This window comes from Tripterygium wilfordii, chromosome 7 (genome assembly GCF_013401445.1).
Source record: "Tripterygium wilfordii isolate XIE 37 chromosome 7, ASM1340144v1, whole genome shotgun sequence".
Classification (NCBI taxonomy): domain Eukaryota; kingdom Viridiplantae; phylum Streptophyta; class Magnoliopsida; order Celastrales; family Celastraceae; genus Tripterygium; species Tripterygium wilfordii.
Genome location: NC_052238.1, coordinates 1,112,177 through 1,134,397, shown reverse-complemented (window position 1 = coordinate 1,134,397; position 22,221 = coordinate 1,112,177). Strand labels below are relative to the sequence as shown.

Sequence of the window (22,221 nt, the reverse complement as noted above, 5' to 3'; positions counted from 1 at the left end):
CATGAAACAAACCCTAAATCCCCAAACCAATTGAACCTAATCAGAACCAAAATCTACTAAATCAGGAAGCAGGCCCGAAATCCCCACACTATCACTCATCATCGGAACCCAACCACTAAATCACGAAAAGCAACCTTAAATCGAAGTAGTGAGTTAAGTGATATGATATTGACTGCGTTGAAGCTGATTTTCGTAGACCCTGGTCTTCTCTAGGATGATGGGAGTTGTCTTGTCTCGGAGTTCAGCCTGAGTTCGTCGATTACGCGATTAGAAGGATCTCGGGTCTGTTTGTGTCTTAAATCTTCTCAATGGCATAACTGTAAATAGCAAAGGAAATTTTGACACCGAAACTGTTTACGTTCCGTGTTTTTAAGTGGGACGGGATTTTTTCACTGACTGCTTTTCTCCCACAATCACCTGATAGGTGCTTCGACTTTTAACGTAGATTTTTCGATTTGGGTCTGCCAAACAACCTTCTATGCTAAAACAGAGTAATTTATCAACTGAACTCCGTTTTGGGTCTGTATACCACACTCCCAAACAGGCACAATGTTCATTATTGGATGTTGTGTTTCACACCGAGTTTTATTCTGGGCTAAGCCCAATAGTTATTCTTAGCCTCCCACTCGGCCCATTATTAGATGCAAGATCCGACGCTGTTTAAAAAGAAAGAAAAGGGGAAAAAAAAAACCTAAAACTTTTGCTCGCGCGTGAACGCTTCAAATCAGTGAATCACAGTATTTTCCGCAAACTCAAAAGGTCCAGAAATTCAATTGCCGCCGCGGTTTCATTGTGCCTTCCTCTCTAATCCTCCCCCTCAAAGCATAGTCCCTCTCTGTTCGTTGCTAACCTTAATTCACTGTCGGTCTCTGACAGAAATTTTATTAAAAATTCTGGAATCTTGAGCTCTTTTTTTTTGGTTTCCCAGAAATCGTGAGAAAATATGGTGGGATATTGTGATTTCGCCGAGTGCTTGTTTCGAAGTTGAAATTTAGGGTTCCTAATAATCTCTTTTATATATCTATTTCTCAGGAAGCAAACGGTGCATTGGTAAAGAGTAATAGCCGCGTTTCCCTCCGCTTCGTCAGAGCTTTGATCTCTTGCTTGTCTCGATTGGTACTGCAGCTTCCCTGGTAAGATCGCGGAGAGTTTCCATATTGTGAAATTATCCTTCATGCACTGTTTCCGATGAATGCAGATCCAGCCTTAAAAAGGAACATGGATCCTGGGGTTTTTGAAATTGCAACGCAAGGAAAGGTAATTCGTTTTTTTTTTTTAAAAAAAAATTGTCTATTGAATGAGGTACGCAACTTAGTACTCCTATACAATCATAACTTAGAAATTATTGGACTGATATTGAATATTTATGATTATTGATGGCCTCATGCCATGGACCAAATATCATAACCACTTTTTTCTTTTGAGCGGTTGATGAAACATCTTCATATAGTTATATTCAATAAATGTAATTTTACTTTGGTATCTAATCACTGAGCTATTGCTAGTGGCATGGAAAGATTGAAAGGAATTGGTATTAGGACTATATCCAATGAGCTGAAGCTCTTCATATGTCAGCATCCAGTGTGGCTGACGGCATACTCCTTCCTATATTGTTTTCCGGTTTTCTTTCTTCTTTGGCGTCTCTAGTTATCTACCCTTGCCAATTTAATATTTCTGGCGAATCTCTCTTTTTTCCTTACCCTCAACTAAAAGTACTGTTAAAAATCAAAATCTAATAAATGTCGTATGGAAGATCCTACCTGTATTCTCAAATCGTGCATGATTTTCTATTCCCTAAGAAGGTTTATATTGTGAGAAACTGAGAATGATTTATGGAAATTCAATTCTTCTGCAAGAGGGATGGAAGCATAATATACCTGAGATGAATATTGTCTTGTTGACAGTAATTTGTAGACAATCTGATTCTGCCATAAGAACAGAACAATTTTCTTTCCCTGTGAATATTCTTAACTTCATTATTCAATATCTTCTATAGAGGGTATGCGGTTTTACCATAATTGTGAAGATGTACAAGGAGACTGTAGATGTCAATGGAAGTTGTTAACTGAGGGTCAATGGAAGCTCTTTCTGAAAAAAGAGGGGTAAATAGAGGACATTGTCAAAAAAAGATAGACATATTGGCTGTCAATTGGCTATGTGTTTACTTAAATGTCTTGTCTGTACTCTGTGTGTGTGTATACATGTAGGAATGTTATAGACAGATTGCTCAGGTAACTATAAAATTGATGTAGACATAAGACAAGCTTTAGACAATTTTTAGTAATGAAAACTTAGAGGCATATTATACATTACATCCATGAAGATGCCAATCTCCATGTAGGAGATTTGATGAAGTTTCCTCCTCACTTAGAAGTGACCACACACAAAGTACTGGAAGATAAATATCCACAGGATGATTATAGTGATTTGGGGACATAGAAAACTGCATCAGGAAGCATAGAGAAAACTTTAACTGTACAGGTTAGAGCTTCACTGGGAACTTATCATATATATGAACGAATCTAAATAAATGAATTTCTGATTAGCCGGTTAAAAATGCTCTTGCATCTTCATAAGAGGGAAAAGATTCATCTCCAGGGAGAAACAGCTTACTCTCTTCTCCGTCTAATCTCCATAGTGTGTCTGAACAATATTCCCATGAGGGGGAAGCCACAGAAGGATATGAAAAATTGCAACTTTCTTCACTATAGGATCCATAAATTGGTGTTATATTGCTTTTCTCTGACAGATCTATATCTTTCCATATGTCATCCATGGAGTATCCCTTTTCACCTTCTTTGACTACCTCAATGTTCTTTCCTCCCAAATCTAGCTTGTCAAGTCCTCCAGTGTCATAAAAGCTTGCTTCCCCAGAATCTTGGACAGGGAATGAATTCATTACTGTAACATTTGATGACGAGGAACAATAATTGGAAGATGAAATTGACGGGGAAATTGCTCGTTTCTTCTCCTGGGCCTTTTTCCTCATATGAGTCCTCCAATAGTTCTTGATCTCATTATCTGTTCGCCCTGGTAACTTTCGAGCGATTCTGGACCATCTGCAGGTGAGATTATATATCAGTGAAAACAGGTATGCATCATGGAAAAGTCAGGAAAAAGAGCAAGTGAAAGAATCAGCATGTCCTGTATGAAGTATATAAGAGAAACCAAAAATGAGATGGAACCTGTTTCCCCATTTGGAGTGAAGTTCCAACACAAGCTTTTCTTCTTGTGGTGTCAGCTTCCCTCTTTTGAGACCTGGATGTAGGTAATTAACCCAGCGCAACCTGCAACTCTTTCCTGTTCTGTTCAAACCTACAACAAAACCATTGGTTAAAGGATGCTCCTTCTGAAGCCACACTTCTCCAAATAAAGCCTACCTATTTTTTGTCTCCCGCCACCTTCAAACCTGAAACTTTTGCTATAGAATCCCATCGACGATCTCCAAATAAGTGAACAAAGTTTATCAATAGAATGTCCTCTTGTTCTGTCCAAGGACCCTTTCGAACTTCCTCATCAACTGTCTTCATTATTTTTTCCCTTTATCTCTGCTCTAGAAATGGAAGACCATTTACTTTACCTACTTGCTTGTACTTGGAGACTTTAGTGTACACCACTAATATATATAAGCCATTTTCCATAAGCTTGGTAACTGTGGAAAATCTTTTGCTATTATAATCTAGGAAAATGCTTCTTCATAGTAAGTGTAGTGCGCGCATGCTTACTTGGTGATAGGCTCTTAATGCATATGATGTCAGCCACTATAATGCAATAATCAAAGTAAGAGATTGATCTGTTGATGTAACTTTCATAACCAGCCCTTGCTATAATCTTCACTACTAAATTATAGGACTCCTCTAGCAGTGGATTGTAGACGAAGATGGTAAGTTGACGCATTTTGATTGTATGATCAATCAATGATGTCTCTGACTATTTGGGTGAAGAATTATTGTGTTTCTAATTAAGAAGTACAGATTCTTTCCTATAATAGAATTCAATAGTACTAGTCTGGTATGATTTTCTATAGACAGTATTATGTAATTCCTGTCACGTAAGTGGCAAAAAGTATAAGCATAAAGAAGTCTCTATATAAAAACTAAAAAGGATGAGCACGGGACTTGATTGGATAGAGGGGGAATAAAGTGATGGAAGTTCCTAGAGTTCCTTCCCATCCATCCAATTCAAGAAAATGGTGGTACCGTGGTAGTGCCCTTGACTTTTGTAAAAGCCACAATTGTAGAAGTTGGGTGAAGGAATGAAAACGAAGAAGAGGACAAAACTTGGAAAGCAGGGAATGGGAAGGAAATGTTGAGGGGTCATATAAGTGGCCGGCCCTGTCTTAAAAAAGTGTAGATGGAAGAAGATATTATTCTGGGAAATATGTTTTTAATGTTAATTAAACAGCTTCGTAACTAAGAGTGCACGCAGAAGATGGATTTTAGGAGCTTTAGGTCATGGGGAGTTTGATATCAGCTCTGTCTAACTTTAGATTTACTGTTACGACTCAAAACTAGTTAAGATTAGTAGCTTTGCTTTAATAAATCCCGATGAGTTCTAAATAATGCAGTGATGCTGTTGGTGTTGTTTCATTCATGCTCTACAGGAATTTGTCGTCATAAAGAGATTATGAAGTTGCTGTCTTCTGTTTTGCGTGGTTTAAGAGTGTAAATAAATTAGCCTGACTAATGTCAACGGAGATTATTGTCACGGATCTCAGTTGACAAGTAGTGTTAAAACAAGTATTATTACTGTCTTATTTATATGTCTATGTCATAAGCTTTAAGAAGCTATAAAAAAAGAAGCAGCAGCTTGAAACTAAGGTAGCTGTCTGAACATTTTAACATATATGGTTGTGAAGAATTGATTGCTGTTGAGTTTTACTCAAAGTCAGAGAGATCGAGATTTGTGAACTTAGTTTTGTGAGATCTTTTCCTCTACACAGATATGGAAGCTATCTCTTGGATTCTCTCAGTCATATGAATTTTAAATAGGATGCTTTTGCATAGTTTATTTTAGACACTGAACTGAAAGCCCTCAAGAGTCATTTATGTAGGAAAGCATTGTTTGGATCTCTTCATGAACCAAGGAAGGATCAGTATTGGAAGAGCTCTAAAAGCATTAAGGTCTTATGCAGTGTTAAAAGAGTTTGCTCGCCCCTCTGGCTGAGTAAAAACTTAGACTAATATTGTTTTTGTTTGATATTTATAAAGATGCCTCAAACGTAGTGATGAAAAACAGGAACAAAAGAAATCTTCAGAGCGTACTAAACAAGCAATATTTTATCTTGGATCAGAATGGACACAGCGTAACGTCTTTCAAGCTTTATTGAAAATGTGGGGTCAGTTTGGCATTCAATTAAAAAAATGTCTGTACATTGCTTTACAGCGCATTTGCAGAGTTGGTTTATATCATTTGTTAGAAATAACTTATTGAAAAATGATTGTGTTAATTTCTAATATGTATTGTGATATTACTGGATGTACAGGTCTCAGTGAACGCATCATTTTGATTGTTGGTTCCTGCTTCCAGAATTCTACACTACAGCAGGTGAAACTGGTAAGATTCCTAAAGATCTAGATATAGTTTCTGTTGTTGTTAAGATCACTCGTTATATATATGGAGTCATGCATGGACCACCAATCAACGCAATATTTTGTCTCGTCCAAGGCTTTAGATTTCAAGATGAATATATGATGTGACGACTTAATGTTTGGAAATGGTTGAAAGTGGCTTGTATACATATGGCACTACAAATAACGAGATAAGGGGATATTCACGACGCAAATAATTTAAAAGAAAACGAAAGGGGTGATGCCTCCTCGCTTTAAGAGCTCTTGCACTAGTGGGGTTGAGATAAATGGAATGCCCAAAAAAGACAAAGCATGTGACGTGGACTCCACTAATCTGTGGCTGCTCCACTTAGTAATAATATTATCCCCATTCTCTCACAAACAAATCACAAATGTACACACCGTGGGACTGTCATATACCCACACATACACTTTTGGATTAGTTTTTGTTAGAATAGAATCTAGTCTAAAGTGTGTCGGGAGATAATTTGTGTACTGCGTTTCAGTTTTCCTTAGAAAAGATTATTCTGATGAAAATACCAGTACTTGATGCCCCATTTGTCGATAGATGATTTTTTTTTTGCAATAAAACTTCTCATCTATAAAAAAGGAAAAAAAGAAAAAAGAAAGACGATATTTATTGAATGCTAATTTTCATTAGAAATTCATGTTTTTCTTCTGAAACTAGGTTTTATATCCCAACTGCCTTCTTTCTTCTTCTTTTTTCCTGTTGTGTATGACATAGTTGTTAAATTGTGCGCTGTGCTATTGAGTATCGATATTTGGGTTCTTCTTATACCTTCTGGTCTCTACTAAGTTTCAAAGGCATCACTACAAAAATAAACAGTAGCAATACAAAGCTAAAACTAAGACAAATAACCCTGTCACTTAAAGGGTTAGAACTATGTCTATATGTTCAATGAGTGCTTGTTGTTTGAGTTTTAGAAGCCCAGGAAACTAGAAGTAGGTGTTTAATATTAATGAGTAAATCGTAGATTGTATTGTATCGTCTGATACAAATTAAGTGGTGTAAACTTTTTTTTCTCCCTAGTAGATTTGGTACTGTAAGTTAAACAACTATGGGGTCTAGTCCTTTTTTTTTGTCACAGCCATTAAAATTGTTCATTTATTTTTGGCTGTTTTATTTTTTGAACTCCACATGCTTTGTGGAAGAGGTTGTAGACAAGTGCAATTTCTTCAGGCTGCTATAGATGCTAGTGGAGTAAAGAAAGAAATACCATAAAATCATGGCTCCAACAGTTAACCCACTTATCTAATGGCTGTCCTTGGACCAATATAATAAAGTCCATGATAATATATAATATTTGATATGATAAGGTGAGGTGAGGTGATTTTAGATCACATATAGTTTATTTTCCCTATTGTGCTCGATGGGATTGAAAATAGAAAGGACTGGCAATTGGTTTTGACGTTGCATTTTGCACTGAACTACTTATAGTGGTAGAGAGAGTCCTTCTTTCGGTTTTGGGTATTGTGGGATTAAAGAAAGGTCCCATCCTTTCGGATGTAGAAGAGTTGTCTTTTTCGTTATGATTGATCGGGTTTACGTGTTATTTTAATTTGACTGTTGTTGCTATTTATAGTAGGCAAATGATGGCAACTTGGCAGGATAGTGTAAATGTTTTGGAGTACTTTTCCTATTATATTAGCTATACCCATTTATTGTTCATGTAGAATCTAAAGCCGGACTCCTTGGGTAACTCTGTTCTTTTCTTGGACGAAGACAGTCGTAATCCAGAAAGAGTGAACTTGTTTCCTTCATTGCTAGGATCTGTTAAGTTCTGTCAAGAAATTATGAAAGTGGGATTAGTGATCCAAAATCTGGACCAAACTAGATAACATCATTGACAAGATAAGATTTAAGGATAAAATACTATGTTAGCCAATGAAAAGATTCCAACTTGGGCCGTTGGGCGAGGGTCAGCTTTATATGATGGTATTGTTTGTAAGCCCTTTCTGTCTAATTTACAATCTAATCACTAACTCTTACCTGGTAAACATATCATAGGTTGCTTAAAATATGTGTCCTTAGTGTTTTTTCTTTTGCCTTTTTTTTATTAAAAAAAAAAAAAAAAACCCTAAAGGGGTGAGTGAATTTGAACTCGTGGCCACTTCGTCATGGGCCTAGGGATTTAAGCAAACTGCTCCGATTGAGTGCTGGTTGGGACATTGGATGACCATTGAATCTTGTCCTGTCAACCAATGGTCCCTGTTTTATCAAAGGTTTGTGGCTTTCAGTTGTCCAAAGCTGAGAAGGTGGCAAAACACCTAGCTTAGAACTTCTAAAAACCCTCTCAATTGAAGCACCCTAGTATGGACTCGAATTTTTGAGGCGCGGGGTTCTTTTGTTGTTTGGACTGGATTGGTTTTGTTTACTGTAAACAAAGCTTATCTAGATGTGACTCACGATCAACTAGTGATATTGGCCGTTTTTGGATATGTTTTTCTTTCAAGTATGTAAAAATTTTCTGAGTCACGATCAACTTTACAGCCAACCGTTGACTTGAAACGTTATTTTTTGAAGAATTTGATCTTCTTATGCATGGCCTTCTTTTGAAAGAGAAGTTAACTTCACGTCACGAGAGCAGATCTATTTTAGGATTTTATGTATAGCTCCTGGGTTTGCTATAGTTTTGCTTTGGCCTATGTTAGCACTTCAGAAGTAGGTTCATGATAGGAGCTGACAAATGCTTGATGTGTAGATATACCAGGCATTGGATTATCCTAGCGAGTACATCTTTTTCAATGATTTACAAATGACTGTCAGCCCGCTTAGAAAGGGAAATGAATCCTTACAGGCTCTCTGTGCGTGATATGTGCCAGGCCCATAACTGTACATAGTGGGTGTCTATCTTAATAAATAGGGCCCAATATTGTAAACTGTAAATTTTAATGTGGCTTTGGGCCATAGACCTCAACTACAAGACTTGCGGAGCAGTGTCCAAATTGGCAGACTCAAATGTTTTGGTTGCCTCTTGGACCAAATATTCTTGTTTAGTGTCCAGATTTCTCTAACGACGAAATAACACCCAGTCCCAGCTGCTTCTTGCCTCCTTGCAAGCAGCAGTCTATTTTGGTTACTCAATTGAGATTATTTTTGAAATGAAGTTCAATCATCGCATTTGATGGGCCCAACTCTATTGGATTTTTGTGTGTCAATGCACGTGGAATTTCATGTTTGCATGACGTGGGAAAAGAGAGAATTTTTGGACTACTTCGTGGATAATTTGGACTACCGACCATCTTATTTGTGATTTTATATGCCAAATACATAATTCAAGTTTCATATCAAGAACAAATTGAGCAAGATACACCGTCATTTTCAAGGAAATCTTTTGCTGGTTCTGGAGGTTTCTACGGTCAGATCCCTACACCAGAAATCACGGGGAGTAAGATTTGTCCACAACTCCACATCATCTTAGGGCATCTCCAACAGAGCATGAAAATGGATATGCAAAATCACAACCGTTGATATGCATATCCATTTTCGTGAATTTGTGAAGCCAACAAAGATTGCAAAGAGGGTCGTAAATTTGCGACCTCATTTTGGGTTCCCAAATTTATGAACCGGAAGAGGAGAGAGACGGAGTCCGTAAATAGACGTGGGAGAGACAAATTGTTGTTCAACGGCTATGCGCGTACAACTGCTCAAGGAAAGAAGAGAGATATAAAGTTGCTTGCTCAATGGCTGTGCACAGGGAAAGATGGGAGTCATAAAATGATCAGAGAGCTTGTTGCAGATGCCCTTATACCGCATGAAGTGTCATTTACTAATCCGGCCGTCCACGTGGCTTGATCACTGATATCGGGGTGCTTGTTTGGGGGTTGTCCATTGTATCATGGGTCCATTTCATGTCAACGTGGGTAGTGAATAAAGGTCGTCTCGATAAGCGACGTAGGTGGGATCCACGACCATACTTTTTCTCAATCAGCGCTTGTATTTGGACGTAGTCAAAGTTAGGTGTGGACCTCATAAACACCATCGATAGGTCAACTCATCTCACTTACTTTTGAGTAATTATAGTTGAATGTGAGACGAGAGATTGATAAAATAATCATCAAATGTATCACTTAATAAGGGCGAATTCGACATGCAGGCTTGCACAAAAACATTAAAAAGTAATAATAGTTATTGACAAGAGAAAATCGAACACTATTATGCATTTCTTTATCATATTCATCCTCTGATAGAGTCATAGTATGCGAGCGTGAGGTTGAGAGGTTTTTTATTTTAATTAAAATACAATAAAATTAAGTAATTTTGCACATGAAAATTAGCAACCTAATTGTCCTAGCATTCTAATGTTGAAAACATGAGGTAATGATTAATGAGTTCAAGGTTCAAACCAACTCAAATTCGAATATGGTCGAGAAAAATGAGACCTTGAGCAGTAGAACAAACGACATCGTTTTATAGACCTTGTGCAATCCATAAAAATAACCGTAATTGATAGTCACAGGACACTGGCAGTCTGAAGTCTGCAACAAATAGAAATCAAATTTACTCTCTTTTGTTGTGAAGCTGTTGTCTGCCGCATCCCCAATTGTAAAATTTTCTATTCACACCATCCCTTCCATCCTTCCTCCTATAAATCCAAAATCCCATTCCCTCGCTTTCTCCCTCTAAGTTAAATCACTTTCTCGCGTGTCAAACAAAACAACCACTTCTTTCATCTCTCACTTTCACTCTCGTTCTAGTAGTCTCTGCATGCAGGTAGAGACACCCAGTCATGGCGGCCAGTTCCAGAGGAATCATCGCAGCAGCAGAGCTACAGGTTTCTAGGAGGTGGAAAGAGCGAGAGACTAGTCCAGAGAGGAACAGAGTCTGGACAGAACCAAAAAGAAGGACCAGCACTGAGAGGAAAGTCCCTGTTGTTTATTCTCTCTGCAGGAATGGGCAGCTCGAGCAACCTCACTTCATGGAGGTCCCTCTGACCTCTAACGAAGGACTCTATCTCAGAGGTAAAACGACAAACGGAACTGCAATTTTGTGTTCTTTTGTGTCTGTTTGGTTGCCGAGAAAGTGAGAATTCCTCTCTGATTTTCTTCTAGACAATGTTTCTCTCCCTTCATTTTCGCAGCAATCAAATAGACAATATAGTAATCGATACTATTGCTTGATTCGTAAAATGTCTCTGTTTCGCAGACGTGATGAACCGTTTAAATCAATTTCGAGGAAAGGGAATGGCTAGCCTCTACTCCTGGTCTTCTAAACGGTAAACAATCGAAATACTCGCTCACGCCTGATCTAATTCTGCGAATCTGATTTGATTATATCATCTTTGACATCTCCAGGAGCTACCATAACGGATTCGTGTGGCACGATTTAGCAGACAACGATTTCATTTATCCAACTCAAGGAAACGAGTACGTTCTCAAAGGATCGGAGATTATAGAGTTCGACGCTGCTTCCATAAACTCTAAGCCCCTCCATGCGACGTCGTTCCGAGCCCCTAAACTGCCTGATATAGAGAAATCAGGTGAAGAATCAGATTTTCCGGTGATCACGAGGAGAAGGAACCAGTCTTGGAGTTCCATCGATCTTAACGAATATAAGGTTTACAAAACCGAGTCAACCTCCGAGTCGACTAGAAAACTCGCCGCTGATGCGTCTACTCAGACAGATGATAGGAGAAGGCGGAGAAAACCAGTCAAAGAAGAAGAAATACAGGAATCTCAAGAAGAGAAGAATCAGGAATCGAACCAGAGTACGGAGCTTGGTAGGGAAGAGATATCACCTCCACTGTCTGATTCTAGTCCGGAAACTTTGGAATCATTGATGAAGGCTGATGGGCGGCTGATACTGAGTTCTGGTGAAGAAGCTACTATAAATCGGACATCCGAGAGTTGCCCGAGCGGGAGAATGAAAGCAACCACGGTCTTGATGCAGTTGATTTCTTGCGGCTCGATGTCGTTCAAGGACTGTGGATCTACGTCGGCCAAGGATCAAGGGTTCTCATTGGTTGGGCACTACAAGGTGAAGTTGCCTCGAGGAGGAGGAAATCAGGTTGGGACTTCGACAGAAATATGCAATTTTACGGGGTTTAAATCGGAAGACAAGGAGTATTTTAGTGGAAGCCTGGTTGAAACCACGAAAGAGGAGATTCCAGGTCTGAAGAGATCCAATTCTTACAATGCAGATCGGTAAGTGTTTCTTAATCAAATTAATGTACTCTTGTTGGTACCTGTTAACATAATTTGTTTCATATCTTTGAACTAGATTAATTGTCCTCTAAGATCGTAAGATTCATATTTCCTGGGCTTGACAAACAATAAACAATCAAACTTGAAAAGTCTGTTTTCATGATTTTGTTTTCTTGTTTCAGTTTTACTTGTTTGTTTTCACCTGTTTATCATGAGGGTATGCCGGTGTGGTCTGGCCCTTTGGCCCTTTTATTTTCATGATCTCCTGTTTGGGAAAAGATCGCTGGAAAAGAAAGTCTGTTTTCATGGCTCCGTGTCCTTTGCTTCTGGACCGGAATACGATTGATTCTCTGTGGTTGAATGCAAGATTTGAACCAAGATTGGACACTGCCACACTCTGATCTGATGGACGGCCACAGCCCATAGTAAAATATTGGGTTATGCTATATCAGTGCTGTTCTGTCTATCTCATTGCCCTCAATCATATTCTCTCTTATCTAAAGTGATGGGTGATTATATTTAATGCGTACCAGCCAAATTAATTATCGTATTAATCTTGTCCTCTTCAATTTTCCACCATGTGAATGACAGATATTTCGTGGAGAATTTATTTCAACAAAAATCTGGAGCAGCTGTACTAGAATTCTGCATTTGTGGGGTGACTTTTAGTTGGATATGGTAGACTTGATGTAATATTTTTGGTCTGTTTATGCAGGACCTCTCAATTGCATAAGGCAGAGAAGGGGATGGATGTAGTACGTGCCAAATGCATACCAGGGAAGCCTAAGACTCATCCATCCAAGAGTGAAAGCAACATCGATGTTCATGGTGGGGATAGTGGCAGTACTAGTCAACGATGGAGCAAAAGACTCGACGTCCAACAAGTTGGGTGAAATATGAATGAAATCCAAGGTACATAGAGCCCGCATTATGAGAATGAAAAAGCTACGAGAGAGTATGGATTTGGGAGTCCCCATAACGTTACTTCTTTTTGTTGAAGCATGTGAAATTGTCAACCTTTGGTGCCTTTCAGTGCTTGTGGGAGTTAAATATGCCTTAATTCCGGTGAGGTTTTGACTTGGAAACATGGGATATGTATAACGTTGTCCTAGACACCAATAGTTTTAGATAAAGAATATATGCAATAACTCAAGAACAAATCGCTTCGTAGACTAGACATCCACAACTCAGAAGCTATTAGTCGGGCCCAAGTACATGTGGGCCAGGGCTGCTATGTATTGTTAATTTGTTATCTTGGAAAAGTGTTTTAACCCTTATTCAAGCCTAAAAAGGATTGGGCTTATCGGGGTGGCAATATGATATGGGCTATTCTAACTTGGCCTCTAGTTCTACATTCTCTGCTGTCAGGTCAGTTGGTCCAAAACATAACCTTGTTGAGGCCCAAAATTATTGGGTTCGCGTGCGGCAATATGGGTATGGGGCTATGGGCTATACTAATGCGGCGTCAAACTAAACGACAACATGATTATCTATTATATATCTGATTTTAATTATAAAAAAAAAGTGGCGATAATTCAAAGTCTGCTAGTATATAGTAGCCCCTCGCCCAAGTTCTCGTACAAAATTCAGAGCCGTAAATAAAAGTCTACGTCATTGTGTGCCAGCAAACTAAAGAAATTGCACTTTCCATTCAGACAATTCAACAATATAGAATTTTAAATTCATCGTGCTTAGGTTTGCATTTCTAGAACTTGGATTGATATGTAAAGAAGTAAGAGCGAGAAAGGTCCACGTAGGAATATACGATCAAGTGGAAACAAAGACCAAAGAGTTTGAAAGTAGGAAAGTAAGTCACAGTAACCATTAAAAATTAAAACATAGATTCACGTTAATCTGCATGCACTGATGCTCTATCTGGGAGCACCGATTGATATTGTGAAGAGGTAAGAGCAAGGAAGATCCATTTGGAATATACACGATCAAGTGGAAGCAAAGAGTGTGAAAATAGGAAACTTACGGTTAGCCAAATGGACCGCGTTGAGTTACCCATAAGATACACTCCTGCACAATTGTCTACTTGCCACCCAAGTTTCTCTCCCTCCGTGATTCCATTCACTTTCTTACTAAACCTAACACCATCCACGCGCTTTGAATACCACGTCACACTGCTCGCATTCCTATAAACCAACTCTCTTTCTTTTTTTATTTATTTTTTTTTGAAAATGGTATACAATTATATTTGAAATATGTTTCAATGTTTGCTAGGCTCTGACAATTGTGAATTAATTGTAATGGTATGTGCAGTGCTACACACGCGCCTTGGTGTGCGAAAGGACAGAACACTCCGACTAGTAAAAGCTTCTAGATTTGTCAAGGGCCTTAACGAAGGCTCGTAAAGTATTACTCGCTCACCTCCAAGGACTCCTTCTCAGGTTCGCTTCTGCTACGCGGTGACGCCAACCGTATCCGAGAAGGCGGCCACACAATCGTCCAAACTTTTTCCTATATTTACACTACTTGCCCCATACTCTCTTCCTTTGCTTAATGAACAAGTAACAGAGGGCAAATTGGTCACTCCATACCTCAATCGTCACCGCACTAGTCATCTTTACCAACTCCTCCCTCCTATATATATATGTTTCTCACTACACGTTACTTACTTGCACTGCATATTCATTCTTAGTAGTTCCAACAAACAAATCAGTTTTCTAAGTTCATATTTCCCCAACAATGAAGACAGACAGAGAAGAAGGAGAGATTGAGACCACAAACATGGCCAATCTCCTGATGCAACTCTCCAAAGTAAACCAAACGACACCGACACATCGTTTGTTTACATGCAAGACATGCAACAGGCAATTCCCGTCGTTTCAGGCACTGGGAGGACATCGCGCGAGTCACAAGAAACCCAAACTCGATCGTGATGAAGCGCCGAGTTCACCTGCCAAGCCAAGGACGCACGAGTGCTCGATATGTGGCCTTGAATTTCCGATAGGACAAGCCTTGGGAGGACACATGCGGAGACACAGAGGTAGCGCCGCCCCTGCCTTGAGTGAGCGTAGATTTATAACTAGACGTCCTCAATTGGCGTCGATGCCAGTACTTATGAAGAGATCGACGAGTAAAAGAGTGTTGTTGTCCTTGGATTTGAATTTGACTCCGTCGGAGAATGAAGATTTGAAGTTACATAAGGAGGCTCTTCTGTATCGCTTTATCTAGTTGATTCATGAGACCATCATATGTGCAAACTTCCTAGACTTAGCTTTTAGGTTATTTATTTATCATTATATTTAGGCGGACAATTATTATTATTTTTTTTGTAAAAAGATAGTGCATTATTTGGTTGATTTTATTTATTTAGAGTGACAGATATATTGCTTATATATATAGTTGATTATTGGTTGTGAGTTCCTTCACGGCTTATCTTTTAGCTAACTAAGAACAAAAAGGAATTAAAGTCGAAATATTAATCACAGTCACGGCAAAGATTTAGCTAGCAACTACATACAGACAGTACCACCGCAAACTTGTAAAGAAGTAAACTGTACGTTATGGTAGCTCCTTGAAATCGGCGAAAATAACACTTCAGCCCAATAGAATGCCACACTTGTGAAGGAGGCCTGAAGGTCGTCACTCTAGGCCGAGGATGTGGAAGAACTTAAGCCCAGTAGCTTGGCCCACTTCTAAAAGCCCAGGAGTCTACTCTGGAACGTGAATTTAAAATACGTAAAGAAGAAGGCCCGATTCATTAGTTCCTAAAAGGGTATTTTTGTAAAGTTGCTTACTTAAAGAGCTACAAATAAGCAGATCTTCCATTTGGACGCCCAAGCTTAAAACCCTAGTTGCCTCTGTCCTCTCAAGTTTCAAGCTATTGGACGCAGCCGCGGTTTTCAGGCTTCAGGTAAACTCTCATCCCGACCTTCTTCTATTATGAATACGCGATTTCATGTCTCTACGCCTCTCACTATACGAATTTCATATTATTGTCGATGTTTATGGATGAGAGTGCTGAACTAGGAATCGGTTAGTGGATGACGTGTATGTGTATGTGCGTGCGTTTGCACGAGGATTTTTTTTAGTTTTCGTGGTATCTAACAGTTTATCAACCTAATGAGCTTGCTATATCGATCAATACGATCCCTTCTACCATTCGTCCAGAAACTGGAAAAATAGTCTGAAACTGGCTTTTGCTTTTGGGTTTCCGTTCTATTTACTGTAACGAGATTAAGATTGTCTTTAAGTGCGAAAATTTTCCCCCATCAGGTCTTATATTGTGGTATTCTAAGTCAATGACTTGATAAGTTTTTGTATTTTCTTATACGTTTTGTTTGTGTTGTCATTTGTTCCTTATGCCTGTTTGCATCTATGTGCACCTAAGGCCATATGAGTTATTTTCGATTCAGTTTCACACAAGGGTTCTGGTAAACAATAAATGTCCTTTCCAGAATACTAAGTAATTCCCAATTAATCATGATACATTTTTTCTTATTTTGTTAGACATACTGTGTTAATTTTACAGACCACCTTAGTGTTTGCTTCGACTTTTGCAGTTTTTCTTTGAAGGATGGTGAGAGTCAGTGTCTTGAATGATGCCCTAAAGGCCATGTATAATGCAGAGAAAAGGGGCAAAAGGCAGGTCATGATCCGGCCATCCTCGAAAGTGATTATCAAATTTCTTTTGGTCATGCAAAAGCATGGTTGGTAGATTGCATTCCCTCTAATATTTTTTTTTCAATTCACGAGCTAAATATTCATAATGTTAGTTTTGTTCAGACTTCAGACTTCATTTTTTCTTTCTTCCTTTCATATTTAGTATCTAGACTGAATGTGTATAGCAATTACCCTCTGGTAACTCAAATTGGATCTGCAGGTTACATTGGTGAATTTGAGTATGTTGATGATCACAGAGCTGGAAAAATTGTCGTTGAGCTGAATGGAAGGCTGAACAAGTGTGGGGTTATAAGTCCTTGTTTTGATGTTGGAGTCAAAGAGGTTGAAGGGTGGACTGCCAGACTGCTTCCTTCTAGACAGGTTAATCTCCAAATACTTAGTCTGTTAAATACAGGTGTTGATGAAAAAGAACTACAATTTTGCTTTGTTTGTTAGTAAGTGTATGTGAATAATACTGAAGAGTTTGGTATGGTATTTTAGTTTCATGGGTAATGATTATGCTTCATAGATTATTCCCACTTTCATGTTTCGCGTGCGAGATCCTTCATTGGATTCCATGTGTCCCATATAGTTGGCTGTTGGTTTCTCAGAGAGTTTGTGTTTAGTGGTGAGTTGAATTTTCTCCTTTTTTCCTTTTGCTTTATGATAAAGTGATTTAATTTCCTCATATTCTACTTTCATATACTTGGAAAGGTTGGTGGTGGCTGTGTATTTTATGAGATACATGTGTAGCTGTGGGTGGTTGTATTTTTTGGGTTGTGGCCATCTACCAGAGCTGCAGTTCTTATGCATTACTTATATCTATCATGGCTAATTGTTACAATGTTAAATGCAGTTTGGATACATTGTGTTGACTACATCCGCTGGCATCATGGATCATGAAGAAGCGAGGAGGAAGAATGTTGGTGGCAAAGTACTTGGCTTCTTTTACTAAGCAGAGTTTTCTGAACCATACTTGGAATTTTTTTGCCTTTCTGCTGAGTATTTCTTATTTCTCTTTGAAGGATTCCTTTTTTGTTGTCAATGGTTTGTTATCATGTCTGATGCAATTTAAGAATTGGATAGCTGAATGTTTTGTTCTATGGAAGTTTAGGATGTTATATCTCTTCGCAATGTTTGAAGGCGTTTCAATGGTTGCTACTTGCTGCTAGTGTGATACCGGAAGATCATTTAAACTAAACTATGTTTTTTCTCTGGTTCTTTTTGTTCTCTGTGTAAGTAAGCCCAATGTTTCACGGTAAAGTTGGTTCTAAGAATGATATTGCCCTTTCTCATTGAGATCAGAGTTTGCAAAGGGGTGATTGTGTTATGCAAAAGAGTCACAGCCAAGTAATGTGGGTTTGTCCCCGTCCTTTGATGTAGATGACAAAACCAATTTGTTGCTTAATAGATAATTCTAATGTATTCATCAAGTAATGGATGCAGATCAATATTTTTTTTTGTTATAGATACAAATCAATAATGCTTTATAAAGTATTGTTACTTTGTAGGCAGATTCTTCAAATCAATACGATTCCCATGTGCATGAAGGTAGGGTCTGGAAGTTTTGTAAATGGTCTGGGTGTAAGTAAAGCTTTCCAAGAAGCGTGCATTTTTTATGGTTCGGTTGTGATAAATCCTTCACCCCTGCTAATAAGCGTATCCCATCTGTCACGGCGAATCATGGTTTGGATGCGTAGCTGTATGCCCAAAATTTGGTAATGGACGAACTATGTTCATTTTTTGGAGGAGATCCATTGAAGTTCATCTGATATGGAACAAAAGGTGATGGTCAACGCCCAATCCCTTTTTTGGCTCGAAAGGATGATTGATTTCTTGTTAATTCATACAAACACATTCCTGCATAGGACAACTACATTATATAACCATACAGAACGCTTATCAAAAAAAAAGAAAAGAAAAGAATGCCGCTATGTAGTTCCAAATTATACCATTGTCTTTTCTGCTGCAAATTCCCTAACGTTTACTACAATCAGGTAAACAGAGTATCAGACAGAAAGATAAAGATAAATACAAACCTTGCGTCTACAAAAATATCTAACTTGGTTAAGCTGGAGCCATAGATAGTCGATCAGCTTTGCCAAAGGATCTTTAGTTGCCCACCTAATCGAACGTGTGACATGAATTTAAAGCTCAGAGGTAATCAGTGTGTCAGGAGAAGGCCTCACTTGAGAAGGAGGCCCGAAGTTCTTCCCGCTAGGCCGGGGATGTGGAAGAACTTAAGCCCATTACCTTGGCCCACTCCAGGTCTTTACTCTGGACCGTGAATTTAAATTATGTAAAGAAGGCCCGATTCATTAGTTCCGAGAAGGGTATTTTTGTAAAGTTGCTTACTTCACGAGCTACAAATAAACTAAATAAGCAGATCTTCCCTTTGGACGCTCAAGCTCAAAACCCTAGTTGCATTCCTACTCTTTAAGTTTCAAGCTATTGGACGCAGCTGCCGTTTTCTTGTTTCAGGTATCAATACGTGATTTCCCGTCTCTACGACTCTCACTATACGCATTTCATATTATTGTAGATATTTATGGATGGAAATGCTGAACTAGGAATCGGTTAGTGGATGACGAGTTTGTGTATTTGTATGTGCGCGCGTTTGATGAGAATTTTTTTGAATTTTCGTAGTATCTAACTGTTTATCACCTGAATGGGCTGGCTATATTGATCGGTACGATTGCTTATACCATTCGTCTAGTCTAGTAGCTGGAAAAACAGTCTGAAACTTGCTTTTGCTTCTGCGTTTCTGTTGAGCACTTTTTGTCACATACAGCGTTTTGCGTTGCTGTTCTATTTCCTATAACGATGATTTGTTATCAATTGAGTTTGACATGAGGGTTCTGATAGAGTGATAGACAAGAAATGTGCTATTCAGAATATTAAGTAACTCCCAATTAATTTTAATATTTTTTTTTTGTTAGAAAGACTATATCAGTTGTTTAGACCACCTTACTGTTTGCTTAACTTTTGCAGTTTTTCTTTGAAGGATGGTGAGAGTCAGTGTCTTGAATGATGCTCTAAAGCCCATATATAATGCAGAGAAAAGGGGCAAAAGGCAGGTCATGATCCGGCCATCCTCGAAAGTGATTATCAAATTTCTTTTGGTCATGCAGAAGCATGGTTGGTACTTTGCATTCTCTTTAATTTTTTCCATGTACGAGCTAAATAGTCAAAATGTTAGTTTTGTTCAGACTTATTTTTTTCTTTCGTTCAAATTTTATATCTTGACTGAGTATGTATATCAATTGCCCTCTGGTAACTCAAATTGTATCCGCAGGTTACATAGGTGAATTTGAGTATGTTGATGATCACAGAGCTGGAAAAATTGTTGTCGAGCTGAATGGAAGGCTGAACAAGTGTGGGGTTATAAGTCCACGTTTTGATGTAGGAGTCAAAGAGATTGAAGGGTGGACTGCCAGACTGCTTCCTTCTAGACAGGTTTGGTTTATCTTCGAAATACTTAATCTGTTAAATGCAGGTGTTGATGAAAAAGAATAACAATTTTGATTTGTTTGCTAGTAAGGGTATGTGAATAATACTGAAGAGTTTGGTATGGTATTTTAGTTTCATGGGTTATGAAAGGTTATGCGTCATTGATTATTTCCACTTTCAGGTTTCATGTGCGAGATCCTTTATTGGATTCCTTGTGTCACCATATAGTTGGCTGTTGGTTTCTCATGAGTGTGTGTTGAATTTGTTCCTTTCTCCTTTGCTTTATTAGAATGATTTGTTCATTTTCTCATATTGTACTTTCGTATACTATGGAGAGTTTGGTGGGGGATGTGTATTTTATGAGAAGCATGTGTAGCTGTGGATTGTTGTATGTTTTTTGGGTCGTGGCCATATGTGATTTACCAAAGCTGCAGTTCTTCCGCATTAGTTATATAGATCATGGCTAACTGTTATAATAATAAATGCAGTTTGGATACATTGTGTTGACGACATCTGCTGGCATCATGGATCATGAAGAAGCAAGGAGGAAGAATATTGGTGGCAAAGTACTTGGCTTCTTTTACTAAGCAGAGTTTTATGAAAGCATACTTGGAATTTTTGCCTTACTGCTGAGTGATATTTATTTCTCTTTGAAGGATACCTTTTTTTGTTGTCAATGGTTTGTTATCATGTCTGATGCAATTTAAGAATTGGTAGCTTAATGTTTTGTTCAATGGTTGCTATTTGCTAGTGTGATGCCAGAAGATCCGTCATTTAAATTAAACTTTGTTGTTTTTCTGGTTCTGTTTTTTTTCCTCCGTGTATGCTCCTCAATGTTTCCCTGAAAGGTGGCGTTGTGATAGCTTCTACTAAGAATGCTATTGTCCTTTCTCATTGAGATAAGAGACCTTTGCAAAGGGTAATTGTGTTGTACCAAAAAAAAATTACAGCCAAGTCATATGAGTTTTTCCCATTCCTTTGATGTAGATGACAACACCAATTCATCGCTTCTTAATTAGGTATTTCTAATGTATTTATCAAGTAATGGATACAGATCAATACTCTTTATATATATATATATATATTGCTATCAATAATACTTGATAAGGTAATGTTTATCTTCGTAGGCAGATTCTTGAGTTCAATACGATTCCTATGCATTACAAAAAAATTCCATGGAAAACGTAGGTAGGTACTGGGCGATAAACAAGGTCAAGAAAAGTATGAGGCGTTAGATATTTAAATTGCCGGCTGAAAAAGAAGAGAGATTACCAGTTCAAATAATGACTGACTTAACCTTTACTATAATCAGGAATTCAGGATAATCAGACAGAGAGACATAGATAACACAAACATTGCTTCTACAAAAAAATATCTGACTTGGTTATGCCATAGATAGCCGATCTCATCCCAGCTGATTTGCCAAAGGATCATTAGTTGCCCAACTAATCAAACGTGTGACATGAATTTAAAGCTCAGGGGCTCTTCCTGCATCGTTGATGTCGCCACTGCAGGGTGTCGATGCCATGCCTGAAAACCTTGTGGGAAGTGGCCGAGATTTCTTGAGGGAGGCCATGGATGGTGCCTCAAGGAGAAGGAATGAAAGTGCTTGTTGGGCTTTAAAGGAATAATTTTAGCTTTTTGTCGGAATCAAAGGATCTTCTAAGCATATGCTTGGAGCATTAGCTTTGCTGGCCCATTCATTTTCCTTCAACTTTCTAGTTCTCTTTTTCTCCCCTATAATGGCATAACGTAAGATGTTAATGGAAACTGACGAGTAAGGGGACTTCAATTTGCACATAAACGGTGCCATATCATTGTAACATTTACTCCGGACTGGACCTACTATACCAACACATCCCCAACTTCATTTGTTGCTTCTCTGATTTGTCCCGCTTGGGGGCTTACGTGCATAGGTTTTGATTCAGTCTTAATTGTCGCATGATGGTGCACACTGACTTGGTGTCCCGAATTTAGACTTACTCAACTATCCAAATGACATGCTGGACCGGGTCGTTCTAGGTAAAAAAAAAAAAACACCAAGTAACTACTAACAACAACTCCTCATGTTACATCAATCTGTAGTTGCCGGCAAGAGGCTGGAGGGCCAAATCATTTATTCATCCACTCCTTTACTGCAGCAACGACAGTTATCAGTTCGCTTACAAGAAAGTTCAATGAATTGGTACTTCCAGAAAGCGAAACCATTTCGAATTTCGATTGTGCTCAAACTCGGTCAAGTCGTCTCACAAGCTGACTTTCCAACACATCCTATATTTATTATTGGGGAATCTTTTGGTTTATGATGGTTAAGGTTAAGGGATCCACGTGCCCGATAAATAAATTATATATAATATAATCAAATATTAATGCATATTAAAAATAAAATGAAGTATGAATAACAACAAAAGAAAAAAGCAAGGAT

At 38.4% G+C, this 22,221-nt stretch overlaps 5 protein-coding genes and 1 long non-coding RNA gene across 9 annotated transcripts; 5 read left to right on the top strand and 1 right to left on the bottom strand.

Annotated features, from left to right (window-relative positions):
* Positions 1-699: 699 nt before the first annotated feature.
* On the top strand, positions 700-9,713 carry LOC120001545. 2 transcript variants are annotated; one of them, XR_005468909.1, is made up of 4 exons: positions 700-946; positions 1,033-1,257; positions 5,486-5,556; positions 8,294-9,713. It is a non-coding gene; the product is annotated as an uncharacterized LOC120001545 (long non-coding RNA). The 2 variants fall into 2 exon arrangements; XR_005468908.1 differs by lacking the exon at positions 8,294-9,713 and having other exon boundaries at positions 5,486-5,740.
* On the bottom strand, positions 2,228-3,798 carry LOC120001543 (transcription factor MYB59). Of its 2 annotated transcripts, none has more exons than XM_038849926.1 (3): positions 3,410-3,798; positions 3,186-3,315; positions 2,228-3,059 (listed from the first exon to the last, which is right to left on the bottom strand). In XM_038849926.1, the coding sequence occupies exons 1-3, from the start codon at positions 3,528-3,530 to the stop codon at positions 2,543-2,545; spliced, it is 768 nt and encodes a 255-aa protein (XP_038705854.1). In that variant the 5' UTR covers positions 3,531-3,798; the 3' UTR covers positions 2,228-2,542. The 2 variants fall into 2 exon arrangements, with proteins under 2 accessions (XP_038705854.1, XP_038705853.1); XM_038849925.1 differs by having other exon boundaries at positions 3,381-3,792.
* Positions 9,714-10,074: 361 nt separating the features above from the next.
* On the top strand, positions 10,075-13,070 carry LOC120001494 (protein UPSTREAM OF FLC). The gene is made up of 4 exons (XM_038849853.1): positions 10,075-10,553; positions 10,738-10,807; positions 10,887-11,735; positions 12,451-13,070. The coding sequence occupies exons 1-4, from the start codon at positions 10,322-10,324 to the stop codon at positions 12,626-12,628; spliced, it is 1,329 nt and encodes a 442-aa protein (XP_038705781.1). The 5' UTR covers positions 10,075-10,321; the 3' UTR covers positions 12,629-13,070.
* A 1,284-nt stretch (positions 13,071-14,354) lies between these two features.
* LOC120002238 (zinc finger protein ZAT11) lies at positions 14,355-15,077 on the top strand. The gene has a single exon (XM_038850915.1). It carries the CDS (start codon positions 14,427-14,429, stop codon positions 14,913-14,915), a length of 489 nt encoding a protein of 162 aa, XP_038706843.1. The 5' UTR covers positions 14,355-14,426; the 3' UTR covers positions 14,916-15,077.
* A 362-nt stretch (positions 15,078-15,439) lies between these two features.
* On the top strand, positions 15,440-17,571 carry LOC120002239 (40S ribosomal protein S15a-1-like). Its single transcript, XM_038850916.1, has 4 exons — positions 15,440-15,597; positions 16,247-16,393; positions 16,567-16,727; positions 17,203-17,571. Exons 2-4 carry the CDS (start codon positions 16,261-16,263, stop codon positions 17,299-17,301), a joined length of 393 nt encoding a protein of 130 aa, XP_038706844.1. The 5' UTR covers positions 15,440-15,597; positions 16,247-16,260; the 3' UTR covers positions 17,302-17,571.
* Positions 17,572-18,679: 1,108 nt separating this feature from the next.
* LOC120002240 (40S ribosomal protein S15a-1-like) lies at positions 18,680-20,600 on the top strand. 2 transcript variants are annotated; one of them, XM_038850919.1, is made up of 4 exons: positions 18,680-18,827; positions 19,351-19,484; positions 19,642-19,802; positions 20,285-20,600. In XM_038850919.1, the coding sequence occupies exons 2-4, from the start codon at positions 19,352-19,354 to the stop codon at positions 20,381-20,383; spliced, it is 393 nt and encodes a 130-aa protein (XP_038706847.1). In that variant the 5' UTR covers positions 18,680-18,827; position 19,351; the 3' UTR covers positions 20,384-20,600. The 2 variants fall into 2 exon arrangements, with proteins under 2 accessions (XP_038706847.1, XP_038706845.1); XM_038850917.1 differs by having other exon boundaries at positions 18,708-18,827; positions 19,338-19,484.
* Positions 20,601-22,221: the final 1,621 nt, after the last annotated feature.

What these genes read in the sequence shown, in the direction of transcription:
- LOC120001543 (XM_038849926.1), bottom strand. Translation starts at nt 3,530, where the DNA reads ATGAAGACAGTTGATGAGGAAGTTCGAAAGGGTCCTTGGACAGAACAA. An exon ending in TTCTATAGCAAAAGTTTCAG is followed by an intron (nt 3,316 to 3,409) that starts GTTTGAAGGTGG and finishes GTTTTGTTGTAG; the next exon opens with GTTTGAACAGAACAGGAAAG. An exon ending in CACTCCAAATGGGGAAACAG is followed by an intron (nt 3,060 to 3,185) that starts GTTCCATCTCAT and finishes TCTCACCTGCAG; the next exon opens with ATGGTCCAGAATCGCTCGAA.
- LOC120001494 (XM_038849853.1), top strand. Translation starts at nt 10,322, where the DNA reads ATGGCGGCCAGTTCCAGAGGAATCATCGCAGCAGCAGAGCTACAGGTT. An exon ending in CGAAGGACTCTATCTCAGAG is followed by an intron (nt 10,554 to 10,737) that starts GTAAAACGACAA and finishes TCTGTTTCGCAG; the next exon opens with ACGTGATGAACCGTTTAAAT. An exon ending in TACTCCTGGTCTTCTAAACG is followed by an intron (nt 10,808 to 10,886) that starts GTAAACAATCGA and finishes TGACATCTCCAG; the next exon opens with GAGCTACCATAACGGATTCG.
- LOC120002238 (XM_038850915.1), top strand. Translation starts at nt 14,427, where the DNA reads ATGAAGACAGACAGAGAAGAAGGAGAGATTGAGACCACAAACATGGCC.
- LOC120002239 (XM_038850916.1), top strand. Translation starts at nt 16,261, where the DNA reads ATGGTGAGAGTCAGTGTCTTGAATGATGCCCTAAAGGCCATGTATAAT. An exon ending in TTTGGTCATGCAAAAGCATG is followed by an intron (nt 16,394 to 16,566) that starts GTTGGTAGATTG and finishes TTGGATCTGCAG; the next exon opens with GTTACATTGGTGAATTTGAG. An exon ending in GACTGCTTCCTTCTAGACAG is followed by an intron (nt 16,728 to 17,202) that starts GTTAATCTCCAA and finishes TGTTAAATGCAG; the next exon opens with TTTGGATACATTGTGTTGAC.
- LOC120002240 (XM_038850919.1), top strand. Translation starts at nt 19,352, where the DNA reads ATGGTGAGAGTCAGTGTCTTGAATGATGCTCTAAAGCCCATATATAAT. An exon ending in TTTGGTCATGCAGAAGCATG is followed by an intron (nt 19,485 to 19,641) that starts GTTGGTACTTTG and finishes TTGTATCCGCAG; the next exon opens with GTTACATAGGTGAATTTGAG. An exon ending in GACTGCTTCCTTCTAGACAG is followed by an intron (nt 19,803 to 20,284) that starts GTTTGGTTTATC and finishes TAATAAATGCAG; the next exon opens with TTTGGATACATTGTGTTGAC.